The 26,480-nt window shown below is 51.0% G+C and overlaps 12 protein-coding genes across 12 annotated transcripts; 6 read left to right on the plus strand and 6 right to left on the minus strand.

The window, feature by feature from the left end:
* Positions 1-294: 294 nt before the first annotated feature.
* COCCADRAFT_30350 (uncharacterized protein) lies at positions 295-757 on the plus strand (the record flags this gene model as incomplete). The annotated part of the gene is made up of 2 exons (XM_007719123.1): positions 295-678; positions 734-757. 2 exons carry the CDS (start codon positions 295-297, stop codon positions 755-757), a joined length of 408 nt encoding a protein of 135 aa, XP_007717313.1.
* A 666-nt stretch (positions 758-1,423) lies between these two features.
* COCCADRAFT_9243 (uncharacterized protein) lies at positions 1,424-1,987 on the minus strand (the record flags this gene model as incomplete). Its single annotated transcript, XM_007719124.1, has 1 exon — positions 1,424-1,987. One exon carries the CDS (start codon positions 1,985-1,987, stop codon positions 1,424-1,426), a length of 564 nt encoding a protein of 187 aa, XP_007717314.1.
* Positions 1,988-3,186: 1,199 nt separating this feature from the next.
* Positions 3,187-4,940, minus strand: COCCADRAFT_30352 (uncharacterized protein; the record flags this gene model as incomplete). Its single annotated transcript, XM_007719125.1, has 4 exons — positions 3,187-3,526; positions 3,590-4,328; positions 4,382-4,664; positions 4,779-4,940. 4 exons carry the CDS (start codon positions 4,938-4,940, stop codon positions 3,187-3,189), a joined length of 1,524 nt encoding a protein of 507 aa, XP_007717315.1.
* A 1,504-nt stretch (positions 4,941-6,444) lies between these two features.
* On the minus strand, positions 6,445-8,105 carry COCCADRAFT_30353 (uncharacterized protein; the record flags this gene model as incomplete). The annotated part of the gene is made up of 5 exons (XM_007719126.1): positions 6,445-7,135; positions 7,196-7,623; positions 7,679-7,746; positions 7,801-7,930; positions 7,995-8,105. The coding sequence occupies 5 exons, from the start codon at positions 8,103-8,105 to the stop codon at positions 6,445-6,447; spliced, it is 1,428 nt and encodes a 475-aa protein (XP_007717316.1).
* A 1,224-nt stretch (positions 8,106-9,329) lies between these two features.
* Positions 9,330-9,602, minus strand: COCCADRAFT_109336 (uncharacterized protein; the record flags this gene model as incomplete). The annotated part of the gene is made up of 1 exon (XM_007719127.1): positions 9,330-9,602. A coding segment is annotated over one exon (273 nt), but the record flags the coding sequence as incomplete, so codon positions are not given.
* Positions 9,603-13,607: 4,005 nt separating this feature from the next.
* Positions 13,608-14,516, minus strand: COCCADRAFT_41100 (uncharacterized protein; the record flags this gene model as incomplete). Its single annotated transcript, XM_007719128.1, has 3 exons — positions 13,608-13,964; positions 14,035-14,318; positions 14,450-14,516. The coding sequence occupies 3 exons, from the start codon at positions 14,514-14,516 to the stop codon at positions 13,608-13,610; spliced, it is 708 nt and encodes a 235-aa protein (XP_007717318.1).
* A 679-nt stretch (positions 14,517-15,195) lies between these two features.
* On the minus strand, positions 15,196-16,578 carry COCCADRAFT_109323 (uncharacterized protein; the record flags this gene model as incomplete). Its single annotated transcript, XM_007719129.1, has 1 exon — positions 15,196-16,578. One exon carries the CDS (start codon positions 16,576-16,578, stop codon positions 15,196-15,198), a length of 1,383 nt encoding a protein of 460 aa, XP_007717319.1.
* Positions 16,579-16,966: 388 nt separating this feature from the next.
* On the plus strand, positions 16,967-18,530 carry COCCADRAFT_109329 (uncharacterized protein; the record flags this gene model as incomplete). The annotated part of the gene is made up of 3 exons (XM_007719130.1): positions 16,967-17,422; positions 17,475-18,283; positions 18,338-18,530. The coding sequence occupies 3 exons, from the start codon at positions 16,967-16,969 to the stop codon at positions 18,528-18,530; spliced, it is 1,458 nt and encodes a 485-aa protein (XP_007717320.1).
* A 940-nt stretch (positions 18,531-19,470) lies between these two features.
* On the plus strand, positions 19,471-21,064 carry COCCADRAFT_9249 (uncharacterized protein; the record flags this gene model as incomplete). Its single annotated transcript, XM_007719131.1, has 3 exons — positions 19,471-19,879; positions 19,930-20,726; positions 20,810-21,064. The coding sequence occupies 3 exons, from the start codon at positions 19,471-19,473 to the stop codon at positions 21,062-21,064; spliced, it is 1,461 nt and encodes a 486-aa protein (XP_007717321.1).
* A 429-nt stretch (positions 21,065-21,493) lies between these two features.
* Positions 21,494-21,978, plus strand: COCCADRAFT_41104 (uncharacterized protein; the record flags this gene model as incomplete). The annotated part of the gene is made up of 2 exons (XM_007719132.1): positions 21,494-21,813; positions 21,948-21,978. 2 exons carry the CDS (start codon positions 21,494-21,496, stop codon positions 21,976-21,978), a joined length of 351 nt encoding a protein of 116 aa, XP_007717322.1.
* Positions 21,979-23,733: 1,755 nt separating this feature from the next.
* COCCADRAFT_41105 (uncharacterized protein) lies at positions 23,734-24,075 on the plus strand (the record flags this gene model as incomplete). The annotated part of the gene is made up of 1 exon (XM_007719133.1): positions 23,734-24,075. One exon carries the CDS (start codon positions 23,734-23,736, stop codon positions 24,073-24,075), a length of 342 nt encoding a protein of 113 aa, XP_007717323.1.
* Positions 24,076-24,471: 396 nt separating this feature from the next.
* On the plus strand, positions 24,472-26,108 carry COCCADRAFT_109327 (uncharacterized protein; the record flags this gene model as incomplete). Its single annotated transcript, XM_007719134.1, has 4 exons — positions 24,472-24,678; positions 24,735-25,428; positions 25,489-25,861; positions 25,931-26,108. 4 exons carry the CDS (start codon positions 24,472-24,474, stop codon positions 26,106-26,108), a joined length of 1,452 nt encoding a protein of 483 aa, XP_007717324.1.
* Positions 26,109-26,480: the final 372 nt, after the last annotated feature.

A 26,480-nucleotide genomic window follows, 5' to 3' on the forward strand; every position in this document is an offset into this window, starting at 1 on the left:
GCGTGAGAAAGAGACATTGTTGTTAGCTCGCATCTTCTTCTTCTTCTTCTTCTTCTTATTCGATCGTTCTTTCTGGTTGTGTTTGGATCTCTTATTTTGTTTTCTTCATTTTATCGATTTGCTCTTTCCTCCACGCTACGCCACACTAAGTGCCTTGCTGCGTTTCTCCTTTATCTCCCATCCTCTCACATTCCAACACGTTTTTCGAACACAACTCCTCGAAGAAGTCTCCATCCAGTCGGATATCGCGAGGAAATAAGAGAACACACACACACACACACACAAACGCACATAATGGCTATCTCACCACAAACCCAACCACTCCTGAGCCGGGACCACTACGAAACCAAAAACACTCTCTCCATCTTCCATGATGACTCGCAAAAACGCGGCTTCATCATCGTCATCGTCCTCAGCGTTTTCGCCACTGTCGGCATGCTAGCCCTCATCTTCTTACTCATCTTCCTCAAGAGGAAGCGCGACCGCCGTAATAAGGCCGCGAAGATGGATGCGGAGAAGGGCTCGATTTGGCCGGGGTCGAAGAAGGGAAAATACCAGAAGGTTGAAGACGAGGATCATAGAGATGGAGTTTGGAGTGCAGATATGGAGATGGATGAGAGGACCGCGTATACTGGGGCTGGGTATGGCGAGGGTGTGGGCAAGGAGCCGTATAGACCGGTAAGATGAACGATGATGTTTATGCAGATAGGGATAGAGAGCTAACAAGGTGTAGGCTGATTCATATGCCTCGAAGTGAAAGAGGTGCTTGTCGGTACTAGAGTACATCTTTTTTTCGGTTTCGATTGTATATTTTCTGGGGCTTTTCAGCGGGCATATTGGGTGGGATGGCAAGACATTTCTACGGAGTTTACATTTCATATCTACTTAAACGGCGGGGGACAACTGGGGTTTAGTTCTTTTTCTTATTGCTGGGTTGTTGTCTTTGATGTTGGCGCAGCCGCGACTTTGAGCAGCACTAGGAAATGCTGTCCCTCCATGTAGGAATATGAGAAGAGATATTGTAAGACTAAGTCATAGTTTGCGGAGATGCTGTGATATTTAGTCACTCAACCGAAGTTTAGTAATGGTTCCAAGAACAATTGTATATAATGTCGGTCAAATACAACTGTGTGAGAACGTGAATTGAACCCCTTCAGTACTGTGGATTTATAAGCCTATAAAATAATCGAGAGCTTGAATTCGTTTGCTAAACATTGGAATCTGCCGCTCAAAGCGGCAACACAAGTTCACCCTTATTCTATTTTAAATATCTAGTTATTCGTAATGCAAAGTCTTAACATCTAGACACATCTAGACAAATCTCGAGTCCAAATCTATCCACACAACTACACCCACTCAAAGACTCAACTAAAACCTTTCTCAAGTAACAGCACCAACAATTCAATCTTTCCCATTTCTCCCATCACCTGCCCGCCCTCCTCTCCTCCAACATCTCCTCAATATGCCCATTCAACCAATACCCCCTCAACGCCGCCTCCTCCATCTCCCCCGCACCCTTAATAACCCCCCTACACGCCTCCTCCTTACAATGACACTCAAAAGGCTGCGCCATACTCCACTCGGTACTCGGATAAAAAAACGTAAGTTCATCTCCCTGCTTCAACCCACCTTCCCTGTCACTAACCCTTACCTCCCACCTCTGCATATCGAATACAAGACTGGGCTTGCAGCTGTGGTTGATGTAGAGCAAGTCGCAGTTGAGTTCGATGTGCAGGTTGCGCGAGGCTTGGACGGAGGAGTAGGCGGCGGTGGTGGTGGGGGTTGGGGTCGTGATGCGGGCGAAGAGGGCGCCGGGGGGCAGTGTGACGAGGGAGAGGGAGCGGCTGGTGAAGGAGCCCGGGTTGTGTTCTACGCGGAGGAGGCGGGTGAGGTCGGGTTGGACCCAGGCGGGGATTTGAGGCGAGGCCACGTGTTTGGTGGGGGTTTGAGCGGCGGAGGGGGTTGGTGGGACGGCTGAGGGAGACATGGTTGGGGAGGGTTTTGTGTAGTCTCTTGAGGTGGAAATTTAGATGTATATGGGATTGTATAATGAAAGATATTCGTCGGCCAACAAGGTCAGAAAAGAGAGGGACGATTGGTTATTTAGTACTCGGCTTGGAGTGGCTCAATTGACCGGACTGTGTGTATTTCAAGTGCCGTCTGACCGAAGGGGGTAACGAGGCCCACATGTGAAGACGTAGTTCTTAGTTCTGTGTGGGGATACTGCGGATGGCTCCATATTGTAGTCTGCGCCTTACGGTCATGGTGTGGGTACATCCCGCGTTGTGACATTCTACGACTTGCACTTGTACCCATATCGTATGAGACCCGGGAGTAGCGTGGTGTTTATGCCGAGGTATCCTACGGCAAGAGATTGTATCTCCGGTTGTCAGCTCTAGAGTAGTAGAATAATACTTTACTGTCTCTGTTCAATTCACACGGAAATATTGAGAGAAGGGAGAGGATAGACACATGACATGTGCTCTCGCCTGCTCTGCTTAGTACTGTTTTGCCATTGAAGGTGTTTGGATTCATTTGACAATTCTATCACCATACGTCGTCATACAGCATGTTCTGATTTTAACCAGTGAAGTTCTGCGTTGGTGCAACGTTCTAACTAGTTCCATAGTAGCGTCCACCTAGCCCGTAAACAGCAACACTCCGCTGCAGGTTTCCCCCCAATACTCGGCTTGTTGCAGAAGTATGATCTGTCCTAAACGACGTTTCACTTTGAGTAAAGAACTGTGGCCGTAAGTGATTTGGAATAGAACTTTCAAGGTATTAAGCGCCACATAGACAGGAATGTCCTAGTTGATCTCTAAGCCCATTTCGACAGGTACGGTCTCACAGCATTACATCCAGGGCTGACTATACTCTATTCGGCTTAGAACATATACCTGATTGATCCTTTGGTGCAGTCCAAATCTTGCACTACGTCCTGGACTGACTATACCCAACTATCATCCTTGAGTCCGTGAGTGGAGCTGAAGAGGGGTTCAGCTTTACTAAATTGCTATCTACTGGCACTCACCATCTTCAGACATCAATTAACGAAGCATAGACATTTTCACATGTGATTTTGCAACAAGTATATCTCATCAGCTTTAATTTTATAATTCCACATCTTGTATCCATTAATTCGTACCCGTGCTATCTTCACAACATCTACAACTACCATCTTTTTTTTTACTTCGTATAAGTCTGCTCAACAGGCGAAACCTTGTCGTCACTATCAACGCTTGTCGCCAGTGCATCCTGCAGTCCCATTTTACTGGTATCGTACCCGTTCGCAGAGAGATACTCTCTAAACTTGACATCCTCTTGATCAATTGTGTCCTGTCCAATGTGCGGGAGCAGCAGAACCAATGCAGCAGCTACAAAAGCCAGAGATGAGGCTACGAAGAATGGGTTGCGACCTGCTGCAATCTCGTCGTCGCCGGCTGCCTTTTGAATAGCGTCGAGGGCGTAGGAACCAGCGAATGCTCCGATTTTGCCTACTGCAGCTGCGATACCGTAGTACTGTCCGCTGTGGAAGGTGTTAGTTTGACGCTCTTTGGTACAAGTAAAGAAAGATAGTGTCAATGCATACCGTATACCAGTAGCGCACGTTTTGGATGCCACCAAACCAATGTTGTCTCCGGGACCAAACTCTCCGAGTGCAAGGAAAACACCATATACAACCACAAACCCAGCAACATTCTCAGGCTTGCTCAACCATGGATACACCCCAGCCATTACAAAACCGATAATACCCTGCAGGGTGACTCCGATAAACAAAGTCTTCTTGGGACCCATGGAAGGCAAATCGGCAACAAAAGCACCAGCAAGGCAACCAGGCATGTAGAAGAAGTTGATGAGAATGTTCCACGCCAGACTCTTCCACAGCGGTGCAGATTTTCCAAGTAAATTAGCCAAGATAGACGTCGCGTAGATGCCGAAAGAATATGCGCTAAAGTCATAAATGAACCAGATGATGCTGACAATACTAAGTCTGAACCAGTAGAACTTGATAATGAGCAGCCACGGCGTTTTCGCTTTAGCAAGAGACTCGCGCTGGAACGCCTCTGGTTCCTGCAGTTTGAGACGGAGATATAGAAGCGATAGAGGGGGGATAATGCCGATGCCGAGACAGATGCGCCAGGCGACTCGAAGATGGTTCTCGCCGGTGATAAGAACAACGACTGTGGCGACGATTGCGCTGATGAAAAAGGCTAGGTCGATTTGTACGTTGGTGAAGAGAATGAACCATTTATTGCGTGTTCCCTCTTTGAGCTCGCCGGTTGATTCGGCACAGCCTACGCTGCCGGCTGGATATTCTCCGCCAATGCCTACTTGCGTCAGTATGTTCTTACTTACTGGAAATTTGCGTTGACTATCATACCGATTCCCAAGAAGAAGCGATACACGACCAGTGCTGTGAGTAGACCGCTGGGGCTACCGCCGGCCCCATACGAAGCCGTGCCTAGTGTTGCAAACAGGATGATGATGATTGTCGAAGCGAACAAGGACCATTTTCTCGAAAAGTGGTCGGATGTGTAGCCGAAAAATAACATGCCCACCACCGTTCCAGCGAATGTTATACTCGCTACGTTTGCCTGGGCTGAAGAAGACGCATACGACTTGGGATAGATGGTCTTGAGCATGGTGTTGACGGGCCCAATAATCTAGACATGGTGTTAGCAAATCCCGATATCCGACGGTATTTCCGTTTTGAAGATGCTTTGGGCCAAAGTATTGTTGCTGCGCTAGGAACTATTGTCGCTTGGGTGTTGTCGTACATTGTTCAGATAGCCATCACTAAAGAGACCAGCGCCACACGCAATCACAGGCCATAAGCGCTCCCATCTTCCCTTTTCCGTCCTTGCGACACTGCCTCGACGTTCGACATCTTTTTCAGTCGTGCGATCAAGCTCGGGCTTGACTTCTGCTGCAGAAGCCATTGCGATGAAATCTGCTTGGTCGCGTGGTTTCTTGGAGCTTCACCCCGTGCGGCAAGCGAATCAAAAGTGCCTTATGACAGTTACAACACGGGTCTTGTGAGCGGACAGCCTGACATTTAAACAGCCTGGTTCTTGTGGCAACAGGGTGGTACTGCAGCCGCGGAGTTATAACAACCCTGTCATCAAGCGTTCTTTCCAACCAGGTTGGGCAAGGTGCAGAAGTGGTGGTGCAGATCGAGCGTTGGTAGCCATTCAGAGGACGACAAAAGCTTTGCTCAGCTGTGTCTGTGTGCGACGGGAAGCTGAATGGTTGGTCTCGATGTAACCGGAAACAGCAGGTCTCAAATATTCGGCATGGAAATACCGAAGGACGAGGCCGTCACCTAACATCCTGTCCATACTACATAGACACTGGATGTTGCCAACTTGTGTGTTTTCGACATAGGCCGAATGTTGATGCCATATGCTTTTGTGCGTTTAGTATTAGCGACCAAAGTGTTGGTTGGCAAGAGACTACGTGCTGACTCCGTACCATAGACAGTTGATGTATGTAGTAGCGATGGGGGTGGCGCAATCATGATGACGACGACGACACTCAAGCTTTTGCCATGCTTCGGCAGCCGGCGACGAAGCATCAGGGTCGAGGCTTGAACGTGCGGCTAGCGCTGATGCTACATTGAGCCCAAGTGTGCTGCAACTATGACACGAGGTGTAGCGTGGTCAAGGTCGAATCAATACCTCGGTTCGTTGGTTACTACTGATTGATAACATGGGCGCCATATCATGCGAGGTGTGGACAGATGACCATCCAACTTGGTAGTATGTTACAGTAGTGTGGCGCATGGGAGGCTTGGCTGCTGCCAGGGCAGAGTAAGTAGGATCTCAATGGTGAGCCGCAAAACCACCGTTTCATCCAGCATCCTACCTCGGGGATCAAAGACTGTGCCCAACGTGGACAAGATGATCGAGTTCTGATTCAAGATGTCCATGTGCGCAACGGCTCTACAGATAGCGGTGGGACCAGGACCCCACTGCAAGAAAGTTTTGCGACAGACGCGGTTACGGGCACCCGCTTTTGTACTACTTCAACACAAACCATGGCTGCTTGCGTATGCGTATGTAATTGCAATGCTACCATTCCAGATGCAATCTCCCGACATGGACCCGAAACCATGGGGCATTGGGGGCATCTTGGGTATTGCATTCGCATCGGCCCGAACGGGCGCGGCCGAGGGGGCCGAGGCTCAAGGATTTTGCCAAACCAGACAACTACAACGACGTAAGCCTTCGACACGTGGGAACTTATCCGATGATCCTTCTCGGGTCATTGTTGATGCATGGACTAATGTGGCTTCTTTTGTCTGCGCTACTACTTACGTACATGAAGAGAAACAAGGCTAAAAAAACAAACAGGACATGTTGCATCTCGCTGCAGGGTATCACGTGAAGGAACGACCAACGGAAAACGCTTATGCATCTACTCATCTCACCATCGCTCCACCTACTATTTGTTATCAAACACTTTCATGTGCTCAAAAGGCACAGACGTTTTCTGGACCGTTGTCGTCACCGGCCCGTGCGGGTTGACCCTGTCCATCTCCGCAAACCAGTCGTCGCCATCGTTCTTCGTTAGGTTTTTCGAACTGTGATCTTTGCAAGAAATCTGATATAGATGGCGTGACGAATCTTGGCTCGGACGCGATCCAAGCTCCGCAAAAGGTCGCCCAATCGTCGAAGCGTTGCTGCCCTTGCGTCCTACAAAGCCCGCCCCCATGGGCTGGTGGATGGATGAAGCGGCGCTGCCGTCTCGCGCATGGTTGCCGTTGCTAAGTTTTTCTCCCGACCTGCGAGGAATGTGATCCAGTATTGTAGTCACCATGCCATTCTTGCTGTCTCCGCCCGGTGAGTCTTTTCTGTCGGTCAAGCTGATGGCGCCGTTGGAGTCAAAGCTTTCATGCCTTGCTATATCCTCCACACGTATCTCAACTTCATTGACGACGAAGATCTTGTTGGATGCCAGTGTTGCTATGACTGGCCAGAATATCGGAATCGAAGCGGTAATGATGGCAAAGTTGACCTCGAGAACGGCAAAGATGTACACGACCGGTGTGTGGAATGACATGTCAAGCATGGGTACAGTGCCAGCGCGGTCGACTGCGAGAGCGATTAAGCGGCCCAATGCCACAAACACAACACTGCCTATACGTTAGAATCGTCTCTTGTGCTCGAGTGATGATGGGCTTTGTTTTACTTACGTGGACCCCAGTATGAATAGGCCAATCAGTCCCGCTCTGCTCTTACCTGCGATCCTCAATGCAGTGATGAACGGTACAGGCAGCAGCAGTACCATAGCATCGAGTACCAGATTGCTAATAGAATGGCCAAGGAACATGGGAAAGAATTGGGTGGGATCTTTGGCACCCCAACCAATGCATCGACCCGGAAGGTTCATGTTCCAATTTTTGGCTATGGGACGGCATGGGAAGAGTGCTAGCATGAAGAATGTCAAGCCCCATAGTGTGCAGATTACAATCATTCCCCAGATGAGGCGCCTGGCGAGGCGGTATCCGTTGGAGGTTGTTGATGGCGCAGTTTCAGCAAATAGACGTAAATACTGGAGGAGGATGGCGAGCTTGATCAGGGTGGCACTAGCACAATATGCTGCATTGGTGGAATAGATGTGCTGTTCTCAGCGTCAGTATGGGTTGATACATGTTGATGGTGTTGCATGAAGATACCTTAAAATACAACATGAGATGCTCTGCATCAAGTGTCCACAAGTGTAGACCAAGGCCATCAGCCGGCACTGTAGTACATCCGTCAGTTACTAACCCACAGTCGATCTTGTGCTACTACGTACTCATGCATACTAGAATGTCACCACAAAAACTCGCAATACCTGCGAGAACGACAAAGCAGTCATCCCAGCCCCAAAGACGGTCTTTGATACGGACCCATAACCTTAGGCACAGGGTAATGAATGCAATGCTCTGCTCATTGTTAGCGAGCGAGAAGACAAGATGGCAGTGGACGAGTCTGGCTCATGCTACATACTAGGAAAGCAACAGTGGTTCCTATGATGGTGGCAGGCTGGTTGGACGTTGGCAGATTCGCATTATCGGGGTGGTCTCTCGGGTTCGCCACGGAGACTTGTGTGATGGTCATGGTCACTTGGACGCACCAGCGACAACGTAAAAAAGGTATGCGAATGGGGTGTCGTTGGTCAGTCGGCCTGAAGAGTGGGCTCGTACAGATAATCAGTGATTAGTTACATTCAAACTCCATTACGGGGTTTCTGTCAGCCTTGCGCAGAGGGGTTCGAGTCGATGACAGGGCAAACGAATGCTGGGGTCGAGTCCAGACTGTGGTGGCAAGCGAGGCTGCATTTACAAAGAGATGTAATGCCCTAATAAGACCAACAGGTGGGCCAGCGATGGGCATATCAAAGTCATGACCTGCATACGCTACACCTCCTTAAACCACATGGCTGCTAGCCCCTGCTGTCCCGCATGGAGGATCAAAACTGGGCCATGCAGCTAGGGACAGGGTGAATACAGTGCAAGCCCAGACCCCCTCCCCTGCTGTGCGTAGTGGATGCGGGTCGTCACCAAGGGCCTGCTTGTCCGGCTCACTTTAAGATACCGCCCGCGCCCCCGTAAACGTTTTTTTCCTTTAGGCCGCGTGTGCTAGTGCTCAAGTAAAGTATGCCTAGTGGGTTGGCTACTGAGCAGTTTAGAGCTCGAGGACAGGTCTACTTGGAGAAAAGGGTGCCGAGATCCTTCGGCAGAGACCAAATAATGCTACACGATTGGTGGACTGTGATGAAATCAGGATCTGGCTGCTGAAAATAGGCTTTGAAAAGTGTAAGGTGGTAGCGAGCTCAAAGCCAGGCGTCCACTGAAGTGGCGTATTCTATTGGTACCCCGCAGGCCAGTGATGTTTGGCAGAGGCCTGAAACGACATAGCACAGAACTCTGTTGCGTTAGGAGCTGTATGAGGCCAGGATTTCTTGTTTTTTTCTTCTTGGTTGAATGCTGCCCGCTCCAGGCGACAGGTGCGCCGCAATGTCGCTTACTCAAAAACAAAGGGCAAGCGTCAAACCCTGGCTGCAGCTCGCGAGCATGCTGGCGATAACAGAATTATATAGCCAGGGGAAATCTTGTCGAAGATCCAATCCTTTGGGAGGCAGTTCCCGCGTGGTGGCGTCGTACTCAGACACCACGTGCACGGTGAAGCAGGGCAGAGTGTCGAAGGTCCAGGTAAGGCCTTATTGATATGCTCGTGTTTACGAACGGTATGACTCGGGGCTCCATCCGCTCTTGGGGTCCACCTCCCAAGGCGAGCTACTACCTTAACCAGTCCCCTGCTGGCAGCGTTTCACCACGTCGATCACAGATGAGGGGATGATCTCGGCCGTACCGTGTGGCTAAACCAACGGTTCGCATTGTAAGCGTGAAAAGGCTCAGCCAATAGAGCGTGGGCGTCATCTTGTCGCAATGCTGCACTCAGACTGTGGTGGTGGGGATGGTTTCGAGGCCATCGAGGCGGGCGTGCCTGGTGCGACGGTGCTTTTCCGGGATAGACCAGACGGCCGCTCTTGGAGCGGGCCTGTGAGTGCCCCTCATTGTGCCGCTCTTGTCTCGACGATGTTAATCCTCCTATTCGTCACGAATGTGCTGACTGGGGCATGGTCGGGGGTGTAAACCATTCGAGACTACGCCTCGGGCCCAAGTCGGCACCGCAGGCCATAGCGCTTCCCACTACACCCACTACATGCTGGTCCAACGCTCCGCGTACATGGCCCATTCAAAAGCGGTATGCGCTCTTATTACAGCCAAGCAGTCGACCCCAACGAGCAGTGATACACACCACTCATGCTGCATTGGGCAACGGCAGTGGGGAGAGCCGTTGCGGGCACGCGTCACAGCCTGGGATTCCGAGCTACCTCCAGGCAAGGCGACAAAGTCCGGTTTCATGTCGCTCGTCCACTCTGATCGTGCTGCTGTCAGGGCCCACGTTGGCATCTGTCAAAAGAGAGTGCCATGAAACTAGAGGGTGCAGGGGAAGTATATGCGAGAACTAATGGCGAGATGAACAAGGCTTTTTTTCCTTCGCAAACGTCGCTGCACGGCCGCCACACCATGTCCTTCGCCTATCTTATAGGCCATGACCATCTGCACGACGCTGTGCAGCAGTCACATTGCGCTCCTGTCACCGCAAACGGGGTCCTGCGTCTCGTATGTCGCGATCATGGCGATGACAACCTAGATCGTCTTCTAGCCCAGGTACACGTTTGTCGGCTCGAATACCCTGACCCGGCAATCTACGGAACCGCCAGGCGATGCATTCCATGTATAGCGTTTACTGTACTTATTGTCTACACATGGTCCCCTTGTGGAGGCTCGTATCACCAATGTCTATCATCAATGCCCTGACACCGATGGTGACAACCATACCGCTTACATGAAAAAACCTCCGAATCTCTCAGTCACACAACTATGCCCTTGACCCCCACAAGCCTGTGCGGCAACAAAAAGGAACTCCTGGAGAAAGCAAAGGTCGCAGGCTACTGGGGTTGGCCTGTCGTGCCCGGCCCATACAAGACCTGGTGGATATTGATCGAACGTAATGCTTTGGGTAATCCCTAAGCACTACATTCTCACTCAGATATTAGCCATGACACGAGGCATGCCAACTGCTCGGCGTTACGGAATACTAGAGGAATACTGACCGTTCCCACCATTAGCGCGCATATCTTTTTAAATTACGTGCCATCATCATTGCCAAATAGACAGTATCCATAATACTGTACAAAACAACTCTGACTTCGGTTAGAACATGCTGGCCCAAAAGTCGGCCCATGGATGCACTTGAGCGATGCCCCGAACAGACGTTTCCCCGAGGCCCGCCACTTACTTACTCAGACCCCATTAGAGCCGCTCCGCTGGATGACGCTACTAGAGTGGAGCTCAATCTAGCCAAGTGCCGTTCCTGCCGCAAGCTCTGTTCGCGGCCTGCTTTTGTTATCGTACGTTCACGCCTTGAAGCGTGATAGCGTATATGCAACAACACACCACCTTGCAGCAGCGTAAACAGAAGGCAACAAAAAAAAGCAGCTTAGCGCATCTCCTCTCTATCCGCAGCATCTACAGCTATACGCCAAGAATATTTAATCTATGTTTGCTTAATTTTTTCCACCTGGAAACCAAAAGTAACAAAGCAGTCTTCTTCTCAGGACCTGTTCAGGACCTGTTCAGTTCAGCTCTGTTTTCCGTCTGCTAAACTCAATCCATAAACAGTATGGGCTCCGTCTAGGAAAAAGCAATTACGTGACTGCGCTAGTTATAGAACCAGCTTCCCCTCTCCTATTGAAGCTCTGAACCTTGAACGGGAACAAAATGAAAACGGAAAATCGGAAAATCGAAAAGGCTGTCAGCCGATACATTTACTCAGATAGGTCCGTAGAGCCGCGGTCTAAGGAAATGCTTTTGCCGTTCACCCACACACAAACTGGGCGACAAGACAATATCACAAGACAGGGTATCTAGAAAGAGCAAAGACACAGGCGACTGAGACGTGAGGTTGAGCTAGCGGTACCGCAGGGCAGGATACCTTGGCTCCAGCCACAATGATAGCCCTAGAAAGAAATGGCCCAAAGCGTCCATCCACAGCGCTGGCCGTGTCAGGTGTCATTCTAGCCTGCCATTTGCGAAACTCGCGTGTTTCCTGCCGTCAACATCGCGCCCTGCCATTAAAGTTTGTGTTGCACCCCCATGCTAAGATCAACATAATCTTTTTTTCTGTGCCCGCAGTGCCCGCAGTGCCCGCAGTGCCCGCAATGCCTGTGGTCCGGGAGTATCCGAGAACTAATCATCAGGTTTATTAAACCCGTAGCTCAACTATCGCCTCGAAATAGACATTGTAAATACGAACATATGCTACCCCAAAGAACAAAAAGAAAAGTGATTCGACGCACATCACAAGCATATCACAAGGATGATCGCTAAACTCTACTTCTATCACATCCGCCACCAACATGGTGTCCGCACCCATCCGTACGCATCTGCAGCCTCACAAAAATGGTATACAAAAATCAAACGAATACGACAAGACTCCCCACCCCCTAAACCCTATGAATACAAATTTCTCTCAAAGCATAAGGGATACGAACAACCTCACAAAGCACAAGAATACGAATTCTCGCAAACCATATATCTCGCGCGAAAGTATGTGTATAGAAAAACCACGCACGCAATACGCAATACGCAGCACGCAACACGCGACACGCAATTTGTCATAAGTTTCGTCAGTAAAGGAAACCCCCAGCACTGAGGTTGATCACCTGTTCCAACTGCAGCGTCAATCCTTCATATCTACATCTCTCATCTTCCAAATCCCCCCTTCTCCCCCCCTCCTCCGTCCACAAAATCCCCGCTCAAGTCAACATAGCTCCTTCCTCTCCCCCTCCATTCAACAAAAAAAACCAGAAATTGAAGATCTAAACAGCGAACTCCCGTCACTTCCCCAAACCAAGCAAAGATTCCCATAGTACTAGTAGGAACAAAGATACTTGTCTTCGCATTTGCTTGTTTGCCTTTGTGGTGTAGTGATGATCATGATAGTGAGACCGAGTTTGAAAGTTTTTACTAACTCGATTTACATGGACTGAGTAATTATGGATGGGTTAGTGGGTTCAAAAAGACGAGTTGTGTTTAGGTATGCATGGACTTGTATAAGCTCAGGGTACTAGCATTTCTGCTAAGAGGAAAATACGGCTTATTTCCGTGTTTGGCAGGAGATGGGAATGAAGGTGTTGTGTAGTGCGGTACTGGGGTTGTAGAATAACTTTCTTTGGCATGGCTAGACTACATGATGGAGTCTTGGGAGAAAGTATCGACTGTGTTTTATTTGACATGTGTGTATGTGTGTGTGTGTGATACGATTCTGTAAAACGTATCAGAATCTTGCTTAACGGGTTGTAAAGAGGATAAAGAATATATAGCATAGTACTAGATTTTTGGATGATAGCTGAGGTACTCAGTTAGTAATGCAAATGGTATTTCGAGTCTTGATAATTCTTTGAAAGTGGTTCAGGGGGCTACACAATGATTTCAATACACTTGGTAGATGTACACTTGAGATTCACATGTGCTAGGTAAAAAAAGATTCGATGGACTTTCAAAGTACTCGTCAAGCAAGCGTGTGACGTACACTGATGCTGTAAATCTACTCCAATAAATCAAACTCCCCAAATTCTTTGCACATTGCGTACAAAGCTTCAATGCAACTTTCCGTGTCAAAATCGAAAGCCGGATCGGGTACCTCATGTATGTTGACAATGTCGTTTTCGACACCTCACATAGCGGATCCTTGGGAGAAGAAGGAAAACAATATTCGATAGAAATACGGCACATGCATAGCTCGTGTCACAAGGTTCTAGTTATGAGCATAACTCCCAGAACCAGAATGACGGGAAAAAAGCTAAGGAAGATAGCTTGGGAGATTGGTAAGACGCATATAAACACAGTTTGAGACATGTGAAAATCACAAGCGAGTTCCGAAAAAAAGCGACAGAGGCAAATTAAAAATCCACATTTCCTCCTACTCCCCTGTATCCTTCTCTTCTTACACCAGCATTGTACAACACCCCTACATAATCACCCCAACTTACACAGTCTTCTTCCACTGTGCCCACACACCCAACAGCGAACTCGTCGTACCGGCCAATCCCACAATACCATCATCAAGATCGACCCAACCAAGCGCCGAACTGGGGATAGTGATATCGCACAGGTCGCTGATAAGCTGGACCTTGACAGCATTAAGCTCGACCTGCAACTTCTTCGTCTCAACGACCTTCTCTGGGTCCGAAGACTGGGTAATGGCCTTTGAGCGCTGGAGCAAGTTGTAGTACGAGTACAGGCCCGAGGCAATCGAGCACGAGATACCCGCGAACCAGGCGCGGTAGCCTTCGCGCAGCAGACGCGGGGCGTAGGAAGACTTGCGGATGGCGGTTGCGTCGAGCTAGTGGGTCAGATGTTAGCTACTGACTTGGATCGAGGTATCGATTTGACGTGAGAGGACAGGTACATACCACGCAAGCGTTATCACACAGCATATAAAACGCATATCCCAACTGTCTTCCAATAGCAGTAAACCTCAGCACGGGATCCATGCTCTTGGCATCAGTAGCTACAGCCGCAGCCCTGAAGTGCTCGACAAACTTGCCCACGCGCATGAGCTTGCGCGTCTGGCCAAACGTCTTCTTGGTCGCATCGAACGGCGCGATGGTCGATGCTGGGCGGTTGGTGCGGTACAGGTACCAGGCTAGGAATCGAGAGAAGTACTGCAGCGTTCGCAGCACCTTGTCGCGCCCGACTGTTCACATGTCAGATGGAAGGACGAGGATGATGGGGGGCGTATGTAACGTAAAGGAAGTGGGTTATGCGGGATGTGTTGTATGTATATGCCCAGCATATCAATTAAGCAACAAGGAAAGCAAAACGTACCAGTTGTCGCGACAAACTTGAGGTAATGCGACACCGTCGGGTGGTAAACTAGAGCGTCCGCAACCATATTGTCTGCTGTGCTTTGGATCCGAATATATCAGGCCGAGTATGCAACCGCGAGGGCGAAGGAGTAGAAGTCCAGCTCCAATCTTTCTCTTGTATGCAAATGGGAGGGCGGTTTGTCTTCTGATGTAGGTAGAGAGAGTGAGAGAGCAAAGACAGGAGTGTCCGGGGAGGGCAGGTGTGGGTTGAGAAAGGGAACGTCTGGGGATGCGACAAGTGCGGAGCCCGCGTGCGGAAGCGTAGGGAGTCGGTCGCTCTCTGAGCGTGATTGCCGGGGAAAACGCGACCACCTCGGCAACTCGATCCACACGTCACATTATCACCTAGCTTACAAGTACACCTTAACACGCTTGGAGCTGGACCTACGCGACACATGTGAATATGGCACACCGGCTTGTTGCAGTCGAAACACTCGGTTACTTTTTTCCTCTCCCCTTGTTGCTTTTACATTACTATTGCAGTCGCTGTTGCATGTCTCCGTCTTTCCTCGGTGACCTAAGTTATCATCATGACCCATGATCGCAATCTCCCTTTGCAAAATAATATTTATAGACTCATTGTATAGACATGTCACATCTGGCCTTCCTCGGTTGCTGCGATTCAGCACATCGCACGTATAGATACCCATTTCGTCCACCAGCCTGTCCCACAAGCCAGACGCCAGACGCCAATAACGCTATCACCTAGACCTTGTAGAAACAGAAGGCATGATAAAAGTCCGCGGCCTCTAATTCCTCTTCCGAAGTCAGCAACCGGCCTGTCGCACGATCCCTGACCTTCATAACCTCGCTCAGCGGCCCGAGAATTGGATCGTCCTTTTGCTCCTCCCAGATGTCTCGGAATGGCTTGCGGTACTGTAGTTCAAGGTTGAAGTCTTCGGCCAACGCTCGGAATGCTTCCCACGGTACTACATACTCAGGTGCCTCGACGGCTTCCGTCAGCCAGTATGAATACTTCCAGCCATAGGGCGGGCGGAATGTGCCGTCTGGAGGTGTCTTGCCAGGGAACTTGACACTGTAGATGCTGTTTCCAAAACTGAATCCTTCGTCTTCGACTTCGCCGTCTTCCTGTTCCTCCTTTTCGTTGTCCTTTGTCTCGGTAGGCTTGTCGCCATTCTTATGCTCTGTGTCGGCAGGCTTGGGGCTATCGAGGCTCTTCTCAGGGTCCCAGTCGTCCTCGTCATCGCTTGCAAACGCTGGGCGGTCGTCATCGTCGTCATCGGCACCGCCATTTGTCTCTGGTGGTGCTGTGCCCTTGGCCTTGTGGTGCTCAATGACCTTTTGCGACAAAACATCCGAGTTGGGGATACAGCCAATAAATCGCCCTCCTTTCTTGAGGGCGCCAGCAACGTTTCGAAGCATGCCCTTGGCCTTGGCCTCACTTTCAAAGGCATAGTGCATGCAGAACATCATTGTGACCATGTCCCAGCCACCACCGCCCCAGCGCTGGCTCATAGCATTTCCCTGCCCAGCACCAGGATCAATACCCACCTCCTTGATGATGGGTATATCACCTAGCCACTCGCCAAAGCAGTCTTTTGCGTAGAATTCGCCATGGAAAAGACGCCTGTTCTTCCTCTGCATCTGCGAAAATCGTTCTTTGGCCTGTCGAATGGACACGTCTGCTGGATCACAGCCGACATAAAGCTCGATTTTTCTCGATTTTTCCCACTTGCCCAAGTCACCGCCCTTTCCGCACCCAATGTCCAGGATCTTGAGGTGTCGCTCATCGCCAATGAACTTTTGGATGATGGACGACTTGATCCAATTATTGAAGCTGCGCAGTCCCTTGATTTTGCTGTCAGTGTTGCGCCATTCACGGCCTCGCTCCGGCACCATGTTGTAGTGCTGCTTGACAACATCATGCACACCACGCTGTGCAGCTTCTTCGTGTGCCCGTCTAGCTGCCTCCTCTTCTCGTGCCTGCTGTCGCTTACGAGCCGCTTCTCGGTCGGCAGCAGGCACACGTGCGCCTGCTCCCGGACGCTTTCGTTGGCGTGGCGGTGATCTAGACGGTGATCTCGAGGGTGAGCGTGCGCGTTTGTTATTTTGCTCGGCGCCCGCCATGGTGTAGCTTCTGGTGCAGCGCGTCTACTGGCGGGTTCTGGGTCCGACGCGTTGGTGAAGATGGAGTGTTGGTGGGCGTAGTGCGTGCGTTGGATTATCAGAAAAGGTGACTTTATGTGAGAGTATGGAGGGTCTTTGTAGTTTAGTAGAAAAATTAGCAAGGTAAAAGAAGAACAAGACTGAAGACCAGAAAGACCAAGTGCAACCGTTGTTCTAGCGTTCCGCGTCTCCAGTGTTCAGGGCCGTGCGCGAGCTTTACCTGCGGAAGTTCAGCGGCGGCGGGCAAGACACTCCCGTCATCACATCAACATCCCCACGACTCAACGCCGTCCGCTATTACCCACCACCACCACTTCCTTACCCTCCCCATCTCACACAATCAGCCACCATGGGTGATCCGCAATTTGCAAAGTATCCCGACCTCCAGCTGTCGCAGCACATCTTCCAGCTCACAAATCCCGCCGCCTCGAAACAAGCAAAGCAAGCTGCCTTGAAGTCGGTTCAGGATGGCATCGCCGAGAACAAGATGGCGCCCCTCTACCGATACCTTGCACACCCTGTAGATGGCGTTCTCAATGCACAAGGCGAGGGCAGCGCAGACCAGCCGAGCAGGAACCGGAGACCTTCCGCCAGCTTAGCGACGATGCTTGCCACACGGACCCCGACGCTCGAAGTGCCACTTCCCTGGGATGAGAAGCTGTACGAGAGCCTAAAGGCCGAGTGCGAGAAGGAGTTGGAGGCGATACAAAAGGAGGAAGAGGAGGCAGAGGAGAAGGCTGGCGAGACCGAAGTGCAGGCTGCGCGGGGAAAGCGCGCGGAGCTGTACAACCGCATAGGCGACAAGGTATTCCATTTGCGCGCTATACAAAAGGAAAATGCCACTGACAATGATACAGGACAAAGCCATTGCCAGCTACGAGGCCATCTTCGAAAAGACGGGCATCCTGGGCACCAAGATCGACCTCGTCCTTGCCATAATACGCATTGCGCTCTTCTTCGGTGACAGGATACTGGCCAAGAAGTCGATTGACCGAGCCAGCGCATTGGTAGAGAGTGGTGGTGATTGGGATCGTCGCAATCGTCTCAAGGCATACACTGGATTGCACTACCTCACTGTCCGATCACACTCACAAGCTGCCCCGCTGCTGCTTGATAGTTTGTCAACCTTTACCAGCTATGAGCTTTGCAGCTACTCGAACCTTGTGGTCTACGCCATTCTTGCGGGCTCGGTAGCACTCAAGCGTGTTGATTTCAAGTCCAAGGTGGTGGATGCGCCAGAGATCAAGGCGATTGTGGGCACTTCGGAGGAGAAGCTCTCCGCCATCACTGGGCAGGCTTCGGCAGGACCAGCAGCGGGCGATGAGGAGATGGCAGACGCATCAGGCTCAACAGCGACTCCTGTCCCCACGGTTGTCAATCTCACTACCCTTGGTGGATCACAAGACCAGGAGGCGGCAGTGGACTTTTCCCCGCTATCCAAGCTAGTCAAGAGTTTGTACGAGGGTGATTACAAGGGCTTCTTCGGTGCCCTAGGCGAGGTAGAGACCAACTTCCTCAGCCAAGACCGCTACATGTACGAGCACCGCGGCTGGTATGTCCGCGAGATGCGTCTGCGGGCCTACCAACAGCTCCTCCAGTCGTACCGCGTGGTTGGTCTGGAGAGCATGGCCAGAGATTTTGGAGTCACTGTTGACTTCCTCGACAAGTAAGTCATGACCTGTTGCATGTAGTCTACACTTGTACTAATTATGACGATTAGGGACCTTGCCCGCTTCATCGCCGCCGACCGCATTCCGTGCACGATTGACCGGGTCAAGGGCATCATCGAGACGAACCGCCCAGACGACAAGAACAAGCAGTACGCGGACGTAGTCAAGCAGGGTGACCAGCTCATCACCAAGCTGCAAAAGTATGGCCAAGCCGTCAGGCTGAGGGGAAGCGAGCGTGGTTAGACATTGGCCTTTAGCCAGGCAAACGTGTAATGATGATGTGATATTCTAGGCCTAGATGAAAACAGCGCAAAGTCAGCTGAAAGAAATATTAGAGTAATCGCCCTCGTCAACATGCTACCTCTTTCGTTCTAGGCGTTGCGGTGAAGGTTTCGAGGCCCGCATTGCATTGCCCTATCCGCAGCCTTAGCCCCGCTATCTCCGTGTTGCAGCTCGTCGGCAAGGCGGGAGCGGCATGCGGTGCGATAACGGGGCGCAATATTGCTTTTATGCCCTAGAGATGTATCCATTGTCTACCTTTTAGACGTCGATTTGTATCATTGCGACTCCCACGCCCCCATTACATCGCTTCTTACGAGCTCGATTCGACGCCGCCGGTGCAGAGCCCACGCCAGGTGTGGGGTGATCGGCCTCGAGCGACGCCGTCGATAAGCACTCAGGGTCCAGCTACAATGTCGCCGTCATCGGCTTTGGCGCAGGCGTCTGTCCGCTCACTTTGCGCCCGTGGGAGTAGAGCACGGCAGAGTGGTGGCAACGTGGGTTCACGAGGTATTTTCCGATCCCCAGCCCTCTTCGCAACTTGGTCAGTCGCCAGACACGACGTGACTAAAGATGCCCGCATGGTGCCGCGCTACGACGAGGGGCAAGGCGTTTGTCGTGGGAGCACCACTATGGGGTGGGGCACCACTCGAGTAGCATAAAAAATATGGACTACTTTTTGACGCATACATGTCCTACGTGTTTCGAATGCGTCGCGGGAACTAGCATCTTGCATGCGCATCGCCTTCACCGGAACCATACTTAGTCCAGACCTGTGCTCACAACCTTAGTCCTCTATACACCCTTTACCTCCTCCACCCCTCTCCACCATCCACTCCTACGACCTTCATCGCCGGCCCGACCCGCACATTTTTCATCGCACCGCCCACACACACGCACCATCATGTCCAAGGCACCAGGCAAGGTGTTGAACATTGGCAACATCAACCCCCACGTCAAGGCAGCCCAGTATGCCGTGCGTGGTGAACTAGCCGTCAAGTCGGAAGAGTACCGCGCCAAGTTGGCAAAGGGTGAGGGCAGTGACTTGCCCTTTGACACTGTCATTGCAGCAAACATTGGCAACCCTCAACAACTAGACCAGAAGCCCATCACATTCTTCAGGCAGGTCGCCAGTATACTCGAGAACCCGGGTCTGCTAGAGCATGAGGATGTCCTACTCAACAGCCTCGGATACAAGTCAGATGTTGTCGACCGCGCGAGGAAGCTCTTGAAAGAGGTCAAGAGTGTAGGCGCATACAGCCAAAGCCAGGGTGCTCCCGGCATCAGACAGAGCGTGGCAGAGTACATTGAGCGTTCGTACAGCGGTGCCTCCAGTCACAACCTTCCAACTAACAAAATGTAGGTCGAGATGGCTACCCAGCCAAGTTTGAGGACATCTACCTCAGCAATGGCGCTTCGTCTGGTGTAAACACACTCCTCCACACAATCTGCGCAAAGCCCGAGACTGGCATCATGGTCCCCATCCCACAGTATCCTCTCTACACCGCTACCTTATCCGTACTCAACGCACGCTGCGTACCATACTACCTTGACGAGGAGCAGGCTTGGGGCACATCGCTCGACTCTATCCGAACAGCCTATGACAAGGCAGTCAGCGAGGGCACAGATGTCAAGGCCATCTGTGTCATCAACCCGGGTAACCCAACTGGTGCTTCGCTCCCCGCCGAGGACATCAAGGCTGTTCTTCAGTTCGCTGCCGAAAAGGGCGTTGTTGTCATCGCAGATGAGGTGTACCAGACCAACGTCTTCATTGGCGAGTTCATCTCTTTCAAAAAGGCTCTCCGTGACCTGCAAAAGGAGACCCCTGGCAAATACGACCACTTGGAGCTGGCTTCTCTCCATTCCGTCTCCAAGGGCATGGTTGGCGAGTGCGGACACCGCGGAGGATACTTTGAGCTCGTCGGCTTCGACCCAGAGGTTGCGCAGGAGGTTTACAAGTTCATCTCCATTCAGTTGTGCCCGCCGGTGCTCGGCCAGTGCATTGTTGAGATGATGGTCAACCCACCCAAGGAGGGTGAGCCAAGCTACCCTCTGTACAAGGAAGAGTACGATGGCATTTTCAACGGACTGAAGAAGCGCGCGTATGCGCTGTATGAAGCTTTCAAGAAGATGGAGGGAGTGGAGTGCAATGAGCCTCAGGTGAGTACAATCCTATTGCCTTACCGAACCCTTGATCCCTTGCAGAGCCAGTCGCTATTCAGAGTGCTAACGCAAACCATTAGGGTTCCATGTACCTCTTCCCCACCATCCACCTCCCGGAAAAAGCTGTTCAGCAGGCCAAGAAGGAAGGTCGGGCTCCAGACGAGTTCTACTGCTTCCGCATGTTGGATGCGACCGGTGTTTGTGTCGTCGCTGGAACCGGCTTTGGACAAAAGGAAGGAACTTTGCATTTTAGGACGACCTTCCTTGCCCCCGGCACCGACTGGACTGGACGTATTGTCAAGTTCCACGAGGACTTCATGAAGGAGTTCAAGTAGTCTGCACGTGATTTAGGACGACTCCTGACTGCTCCATGAAGTAGACTGTGTAGGATTCGTCATCACGAAGTAAATGTGCCATGAATGACAATACTTTGAATCTCCCAACGTACTCATATATGTGGACTTGGCACTGAGCATTGGCTAGTAGGGGCGGCGTCAGCACCATTCCTTCCGAACGATGAGCGCAATATCGCAACTGCCGTGTCTTGTACCTGAATGGCCCTAGTCTTGGCCCGTGCAGCGTGACATTGGACGAGTAGGTACCCGGACGTGTATTTACATATGACGGTATGGCGTCCTACGGTCCGCTCCCGTCCTTTCTTTTCCTTTCTCATTAGCCTGCTCTTCGTCTTACTTGTTGTTCTCGTGCTTCTACCATTTCGTTACCACCTCCTATATAAATTGACTCTTCGCAAAAACGACGTCATGGGCCTATCAAGAATCGAGGTACTACCCGATGAGCTACTCGATCTGATCATGTGCTACCAAGATCGCAGGGCACTTCATGCCCTCTGCCTGGTATCCAAAGACATGAACCGTATCGCAACTGCCCGACTATATGCAAACATTGAACTCGAAAAAGACGACTTCAAGTACCTTCGCCCCTTAGCGCTCCTATTCTGGACATCTGCACCTCATCGCGAAGCCGTGCGTTCCCTGTGCGTGCGACATGCATACGGCGGCAATCTCGACCCTTGGCCCAACCACCCAGACCTCGATGCCATCATCAGGAAGAACCTCGAGTTGTACGTGAGGCTAGGTGATCGGGAGCATTGGTTCAACGAAATCAGAGACGGTGCTGATTCGACGCGCATCGCAAGTTTGCTGTTAAGAAGCCTACCTCATGTCATGACGATGCAATTACCTGGCTTCGATTTAGTCGACCCTGCATCGAGAAAGACGGGAATTAGTGTGCTGCGCAACATTTCTTAAAATAGAAAACCATGCTTTTCTGGTTCAAGATACTTGATATTCACCACGTTCCGCAACCATGGGTTACAGCCTGGATGCGCGAGGCAAACATGCAGTAATTGTCAAGTGCGCGATTCCTGTTACAGATCGAAAAGCCTGATTCGAAAATCGGCGTTTTTCATAATTAGTGTGAAGCACCACCAAAGCGGGCCCCTTCACTCAACTATGGTTTCGACTTCTCAACATGCTCAAACGCGGCAACTCTTTTTCGACCCAAAAGAACCCGAACCACCGTTAGTTGAACCGTCCATTTCTAGAAAGATGAATATGTCCATATTTTCGAAATAACCATCCGATGTCTGCTTCGTTATCTCACAGCGCGGAGACAGCGTGTTGTGGAAAGCTGTCTTGACCATGGTTGACAGGAAAAGAGCCATTCCATGTCAAATCCTACAGGCTCTTGGTATAGCCATATCAACTCTCCAAGTTCTTATGCTAGATCGGTGATGAGTTTGGCAGTGCATCAGAACCAAGCACCGAGGAATCTTGGAGCTGTTCACGCGACAAGCTGGATCCGCACTTCCGGCTTGCTTGTGCGGATACTTATCCGCAGCTCGATTGGCAGTGGTATATATCAAAGCAATTCCCGCCCTTTAACGAGTCCTAGCATTGCGCCCCAATGTACATCGACATGCTGACGAGAAAAAAAGGTCTTCGTTGGTTGGTATCACCGTGCTCCCTAGCTTAACCCTTCCGTCGGGTAACACAAAGGATCAGCGACACACTGTTACATCCAGGCACTTGGTAAACCTGTTTGCTCCACAACCCCATGGGGTCCCAACGTGCCCTTTCAGATTTTGTTGGGAGATCGTCGCTGTCACCGTCACAACCGCCGTCATAAGCGCCCCGTCCACTTTATACTCACGGCCGTGATTACCGTATGGCTAGATGGATAACCCGAGGATTTCTCTAGTACTGCGCGTATTACTCACGTCATCTACGTCCATAACCCGAGAGCGGATATCGCACCGCTGCATTCCTATCGACGGATTGGGCACTTGCTAGTTTCCGGTGTTGTACATGGCATGGCTTGCCATCACCACTACCTCCCGCGACCTGAACCCGGAATGTCCCGTGGAGAAAGACAACAACCTTTGGCGCGGTGCGTGTTGGCCAAGACGAGAATTGCTCCACGGACTCGCTTGGCCGCGACATGATCGGGTCCGTGGTAGGGTGGAAGAAAAGTCGAAGCCACGCTCCTTGGCCACGCTCGAGACGAAGTCACACCATCCCCAACCAATTCGACCACTTGTTCTCCAAACACGCGATCACAACTGCAGCGCGGCTGAGAACCCATGCTTCACAAGACAACTAGCTCTCTAATTATGCAACAAGCTCCACCATTGGCACGAAATCCCCCGCAATGCCACTAGCCCAAGATCTTGGGATCTTGGGGTTGATCTGGGCTCGCTTGGCCTAGACGTTAGTGGAACACCGAGCTGGTTTCCCTACCAGCTCAGTCGGCATCACGAAACACCAAGCCTTTGTGGACTTGCCAAACTACTTGTCTCCCCGACAAGGCCGCCGAAGCCCAGGGTTTTGTCTGGGCTTTTGACCGGAACCAGTCACAAGGACTGACTAAGAAACGTTCTCCATGACGAACCCCAGCCGTCAAGCCGTCGGCAGTCATACGGATTACCTTCCTGGGATGGTATATGCGTATTTTTTTTCTTCGCCTCCGATGTCAGCAGTGCATGCTGACCGAGAGAGAGAGTCTTGTTTTTGGAAAAGACTTCTTTGCATTCTTTGCACTCTCAAGAGGGGACTCGGCGTCAAAGGGACCAAGCCGCCTGTTTGTGACCATCAGTGTAGCTTACAGTAGGTGGCGTTCACACTATTTGAATATCGATACTGCAGTTGCGTCGGATACGAGACCTCCGACAAGTGGGCGCTGTCCGTTACCCCAGCCTAAGCTATTAGAATGCGGAAAGGTGACTGGTGATGCCCAGCTTCTAAGGCAGTCCGCCCTCAGGGCCCTCCACAACTCGCATATTTGCGATTCAGAATCGGGATTTGCACCCAATCACTTTGTCTGAGCGCTGGGCAATTGTGTTTGGAAACCCCGCATTCCCCGTTTTAGCCACACCGGGAGCTCCAAACTTGTTCCAAGGCGGCCGGGAGAAGTGCCCTGAGATGGCTTGGAAGGCATGCACGCGCGGAGGTACCTTGACAAGTTCGTGTGTTTTCGGAAGAGAGTAGTTGGGGATGATCTGGGGCAAAAAACATGGAGGTCTTCACCCCACACTGAAACGTGGGCCGTGAATATAAGAGACGAAGCCCACGTCCCCGGATTCTTTCTTCTCCAGATCATCCAGCTCGGTTTCTGGGGATCTAACAGTACTTTGTTCATCTCTTTGTCTACCACATCATTTCCAAGTCTTTGTAGCTGTAGAACAGTAACTTGACTGGAATATTGATACAAAACCGCCACCATGCAGGACACCAAGAAGGACCATGCCGTTATGATGGAGCGGGCTCAAACTCATGATGATGAGCCCATAAAGCCCATCCCTCAAGTCGACAAGATCGATTATTCAGGAGCTCATGAGAAGACGGATCCGCGAGAAATTGCGCTGGTCAAGAAGCTGGACAAATGGATTATGCCCATGTTGTGGTCCATGTACTGGCTCAACTACCTGGTATGGTCACCCAGCCACCTGATTGTGAAGACAGCAGAATCACTGACACTACACAGGATCGTAATGCTATTGCACTGGCACGTCTTGATGACTTGGAAGAGGACCTCAACCTCAGCAGCACGCAGTATCAGACGTGCGTCAGCATCCTGTTTGTCGGATACCTGCTTGGTCAGATTCCCAGCAACATGCTTCTCAACCGAGTTCGCCCATCACGATACATGGGGGTCTGCATGGCTCTGTGGGCCGTCGTCTCCGCCCTCACTGCGCTGTCCAAGGACTTTACTGGTCTCCTCCTCACCCGCTTCTTCCTAGGTATCACAGAATCTCCGTACTACCCTGGCGCTGTCTATCTGCTGTCCTCGTTCTACACCCGTAAGGAGGTCGCAACCCGTATCGCCATCCTGTACACTGGTAACATTCTCGCTACCGCCTTCGCTGGTCTTATTGCCGCAGGCATTTTTCACGGCTTGAGTGATGTTGGAGGGATCAGTGGCTGGAAGTGGCTCTTTATCCTTCAGGGAGCCGTCACCTTTGTTATTGCAATTGCTGGCTACTTTTTGCTCCCCGACTTCCCCCACAACACCTGGTGGTTGACCCAAGAGGAGCGTGATCTCGCCACTAACCGCATGGCCCTCGATACTGTCGGCAACCAGGGTGAGACATCTGTGTGGGCTGGTTTCCGCCAGGCTGGAAAGGACCCCATGGTCTGGATCTTTGCCGGCATGGCACACATGCATTTGGCTGCTAATGGTAAGCTAAACATAACTTTTGGATATGGGAGCAGGACAGTGTAATAACTTTGGCAAATAGGTTTCAAGAACTTCTTCCCTACCGTTGTCAAGACCCTCGGCTTCAGCCAGACCATCACCCTCGTCCTGACCTGCCCTCCCTACCTCATCGCTGGCGCCGTCACAATCGCCGTGTCGTGGTCTTCGGGCAAGTTCAACGAACGAACCTGGCACATCACCATCTCCAAAGCAGTAGCCACTTTCGGTTTCGGACTCGCCTGCGCTGAAATCGGTGTTGCGGGCCGCTACGTCGCCATGGTCATCTTCACCATCGGTACCTACGGTGTCAACTCGCTTATTCTCGGTTGGTGTGGATCCACCTGTGGTCAAACACCTGAGAAGAAGGCCGTCGCAATCGGTATCGTGACTACTGTCATGAACGCTTCGTTTATCTGGTATGCTTCCTCTCTTTTTAGACGAAACTTACAAAAAAAATGACAGCCAAGCTAACATGACCAACACAGGACCCCTTACCTCTGGCCCAAGTCCGACGAACCCAAGTACATCATTGCGCTCAGTTCCTCCGCCGCCTTCTCCGTCATGACTGCCGTCCTGGCCTGGGTTGCCAAGATCCTGTTTCTCCGCAAGAACAAGCAGATTCGCGAGGAGGACAGCGATGCTCAGAACTTTTATGTCTACTAAAGAAAACCCAAAAGGAGGAGCAGTGGAATATTGGAAGTACTCAAGATGGCTATGGTGCAACGGAATTTAAAATTTCACAGCATTGATTGCTAGAGTATCTTTTTTTATGAGTTGTTTTCGATGAGATAATGAGAAATGAATAATACTGTTTATTTTATTTGATGGATTCAAGACGATATCAAGACGCGCGCTGTAGTTATTCCACTCAAGAAGATATGCATGTGAAAACGGATACCATCATTGAAACTTCAATCTAATCCCAAACATTACATATCGATGTTAAAAAAAACATATCACATACATTCCCAACAAATGCACGTGTCGTCCAAACCAAAGAGCAAGAAGAAGAAGAAGAAGAAGAAGAAGAAGAAG

Source organism: Bipolaris zeicola, assembly GCF_000523435.1.
Source record: "Bipolaris zeicola 26-R-13 unplaced genomic scaffold scaffold_282, whole genome shotgun sequence".
Taxonomy (NCBI): domain Eukaryota; kingdom Fungi; phylum Ascomycota; class Dothideomycetes; order Pleosporales; family Pleosporaceae; genus Bipolaris; species Bipolaris zeicola.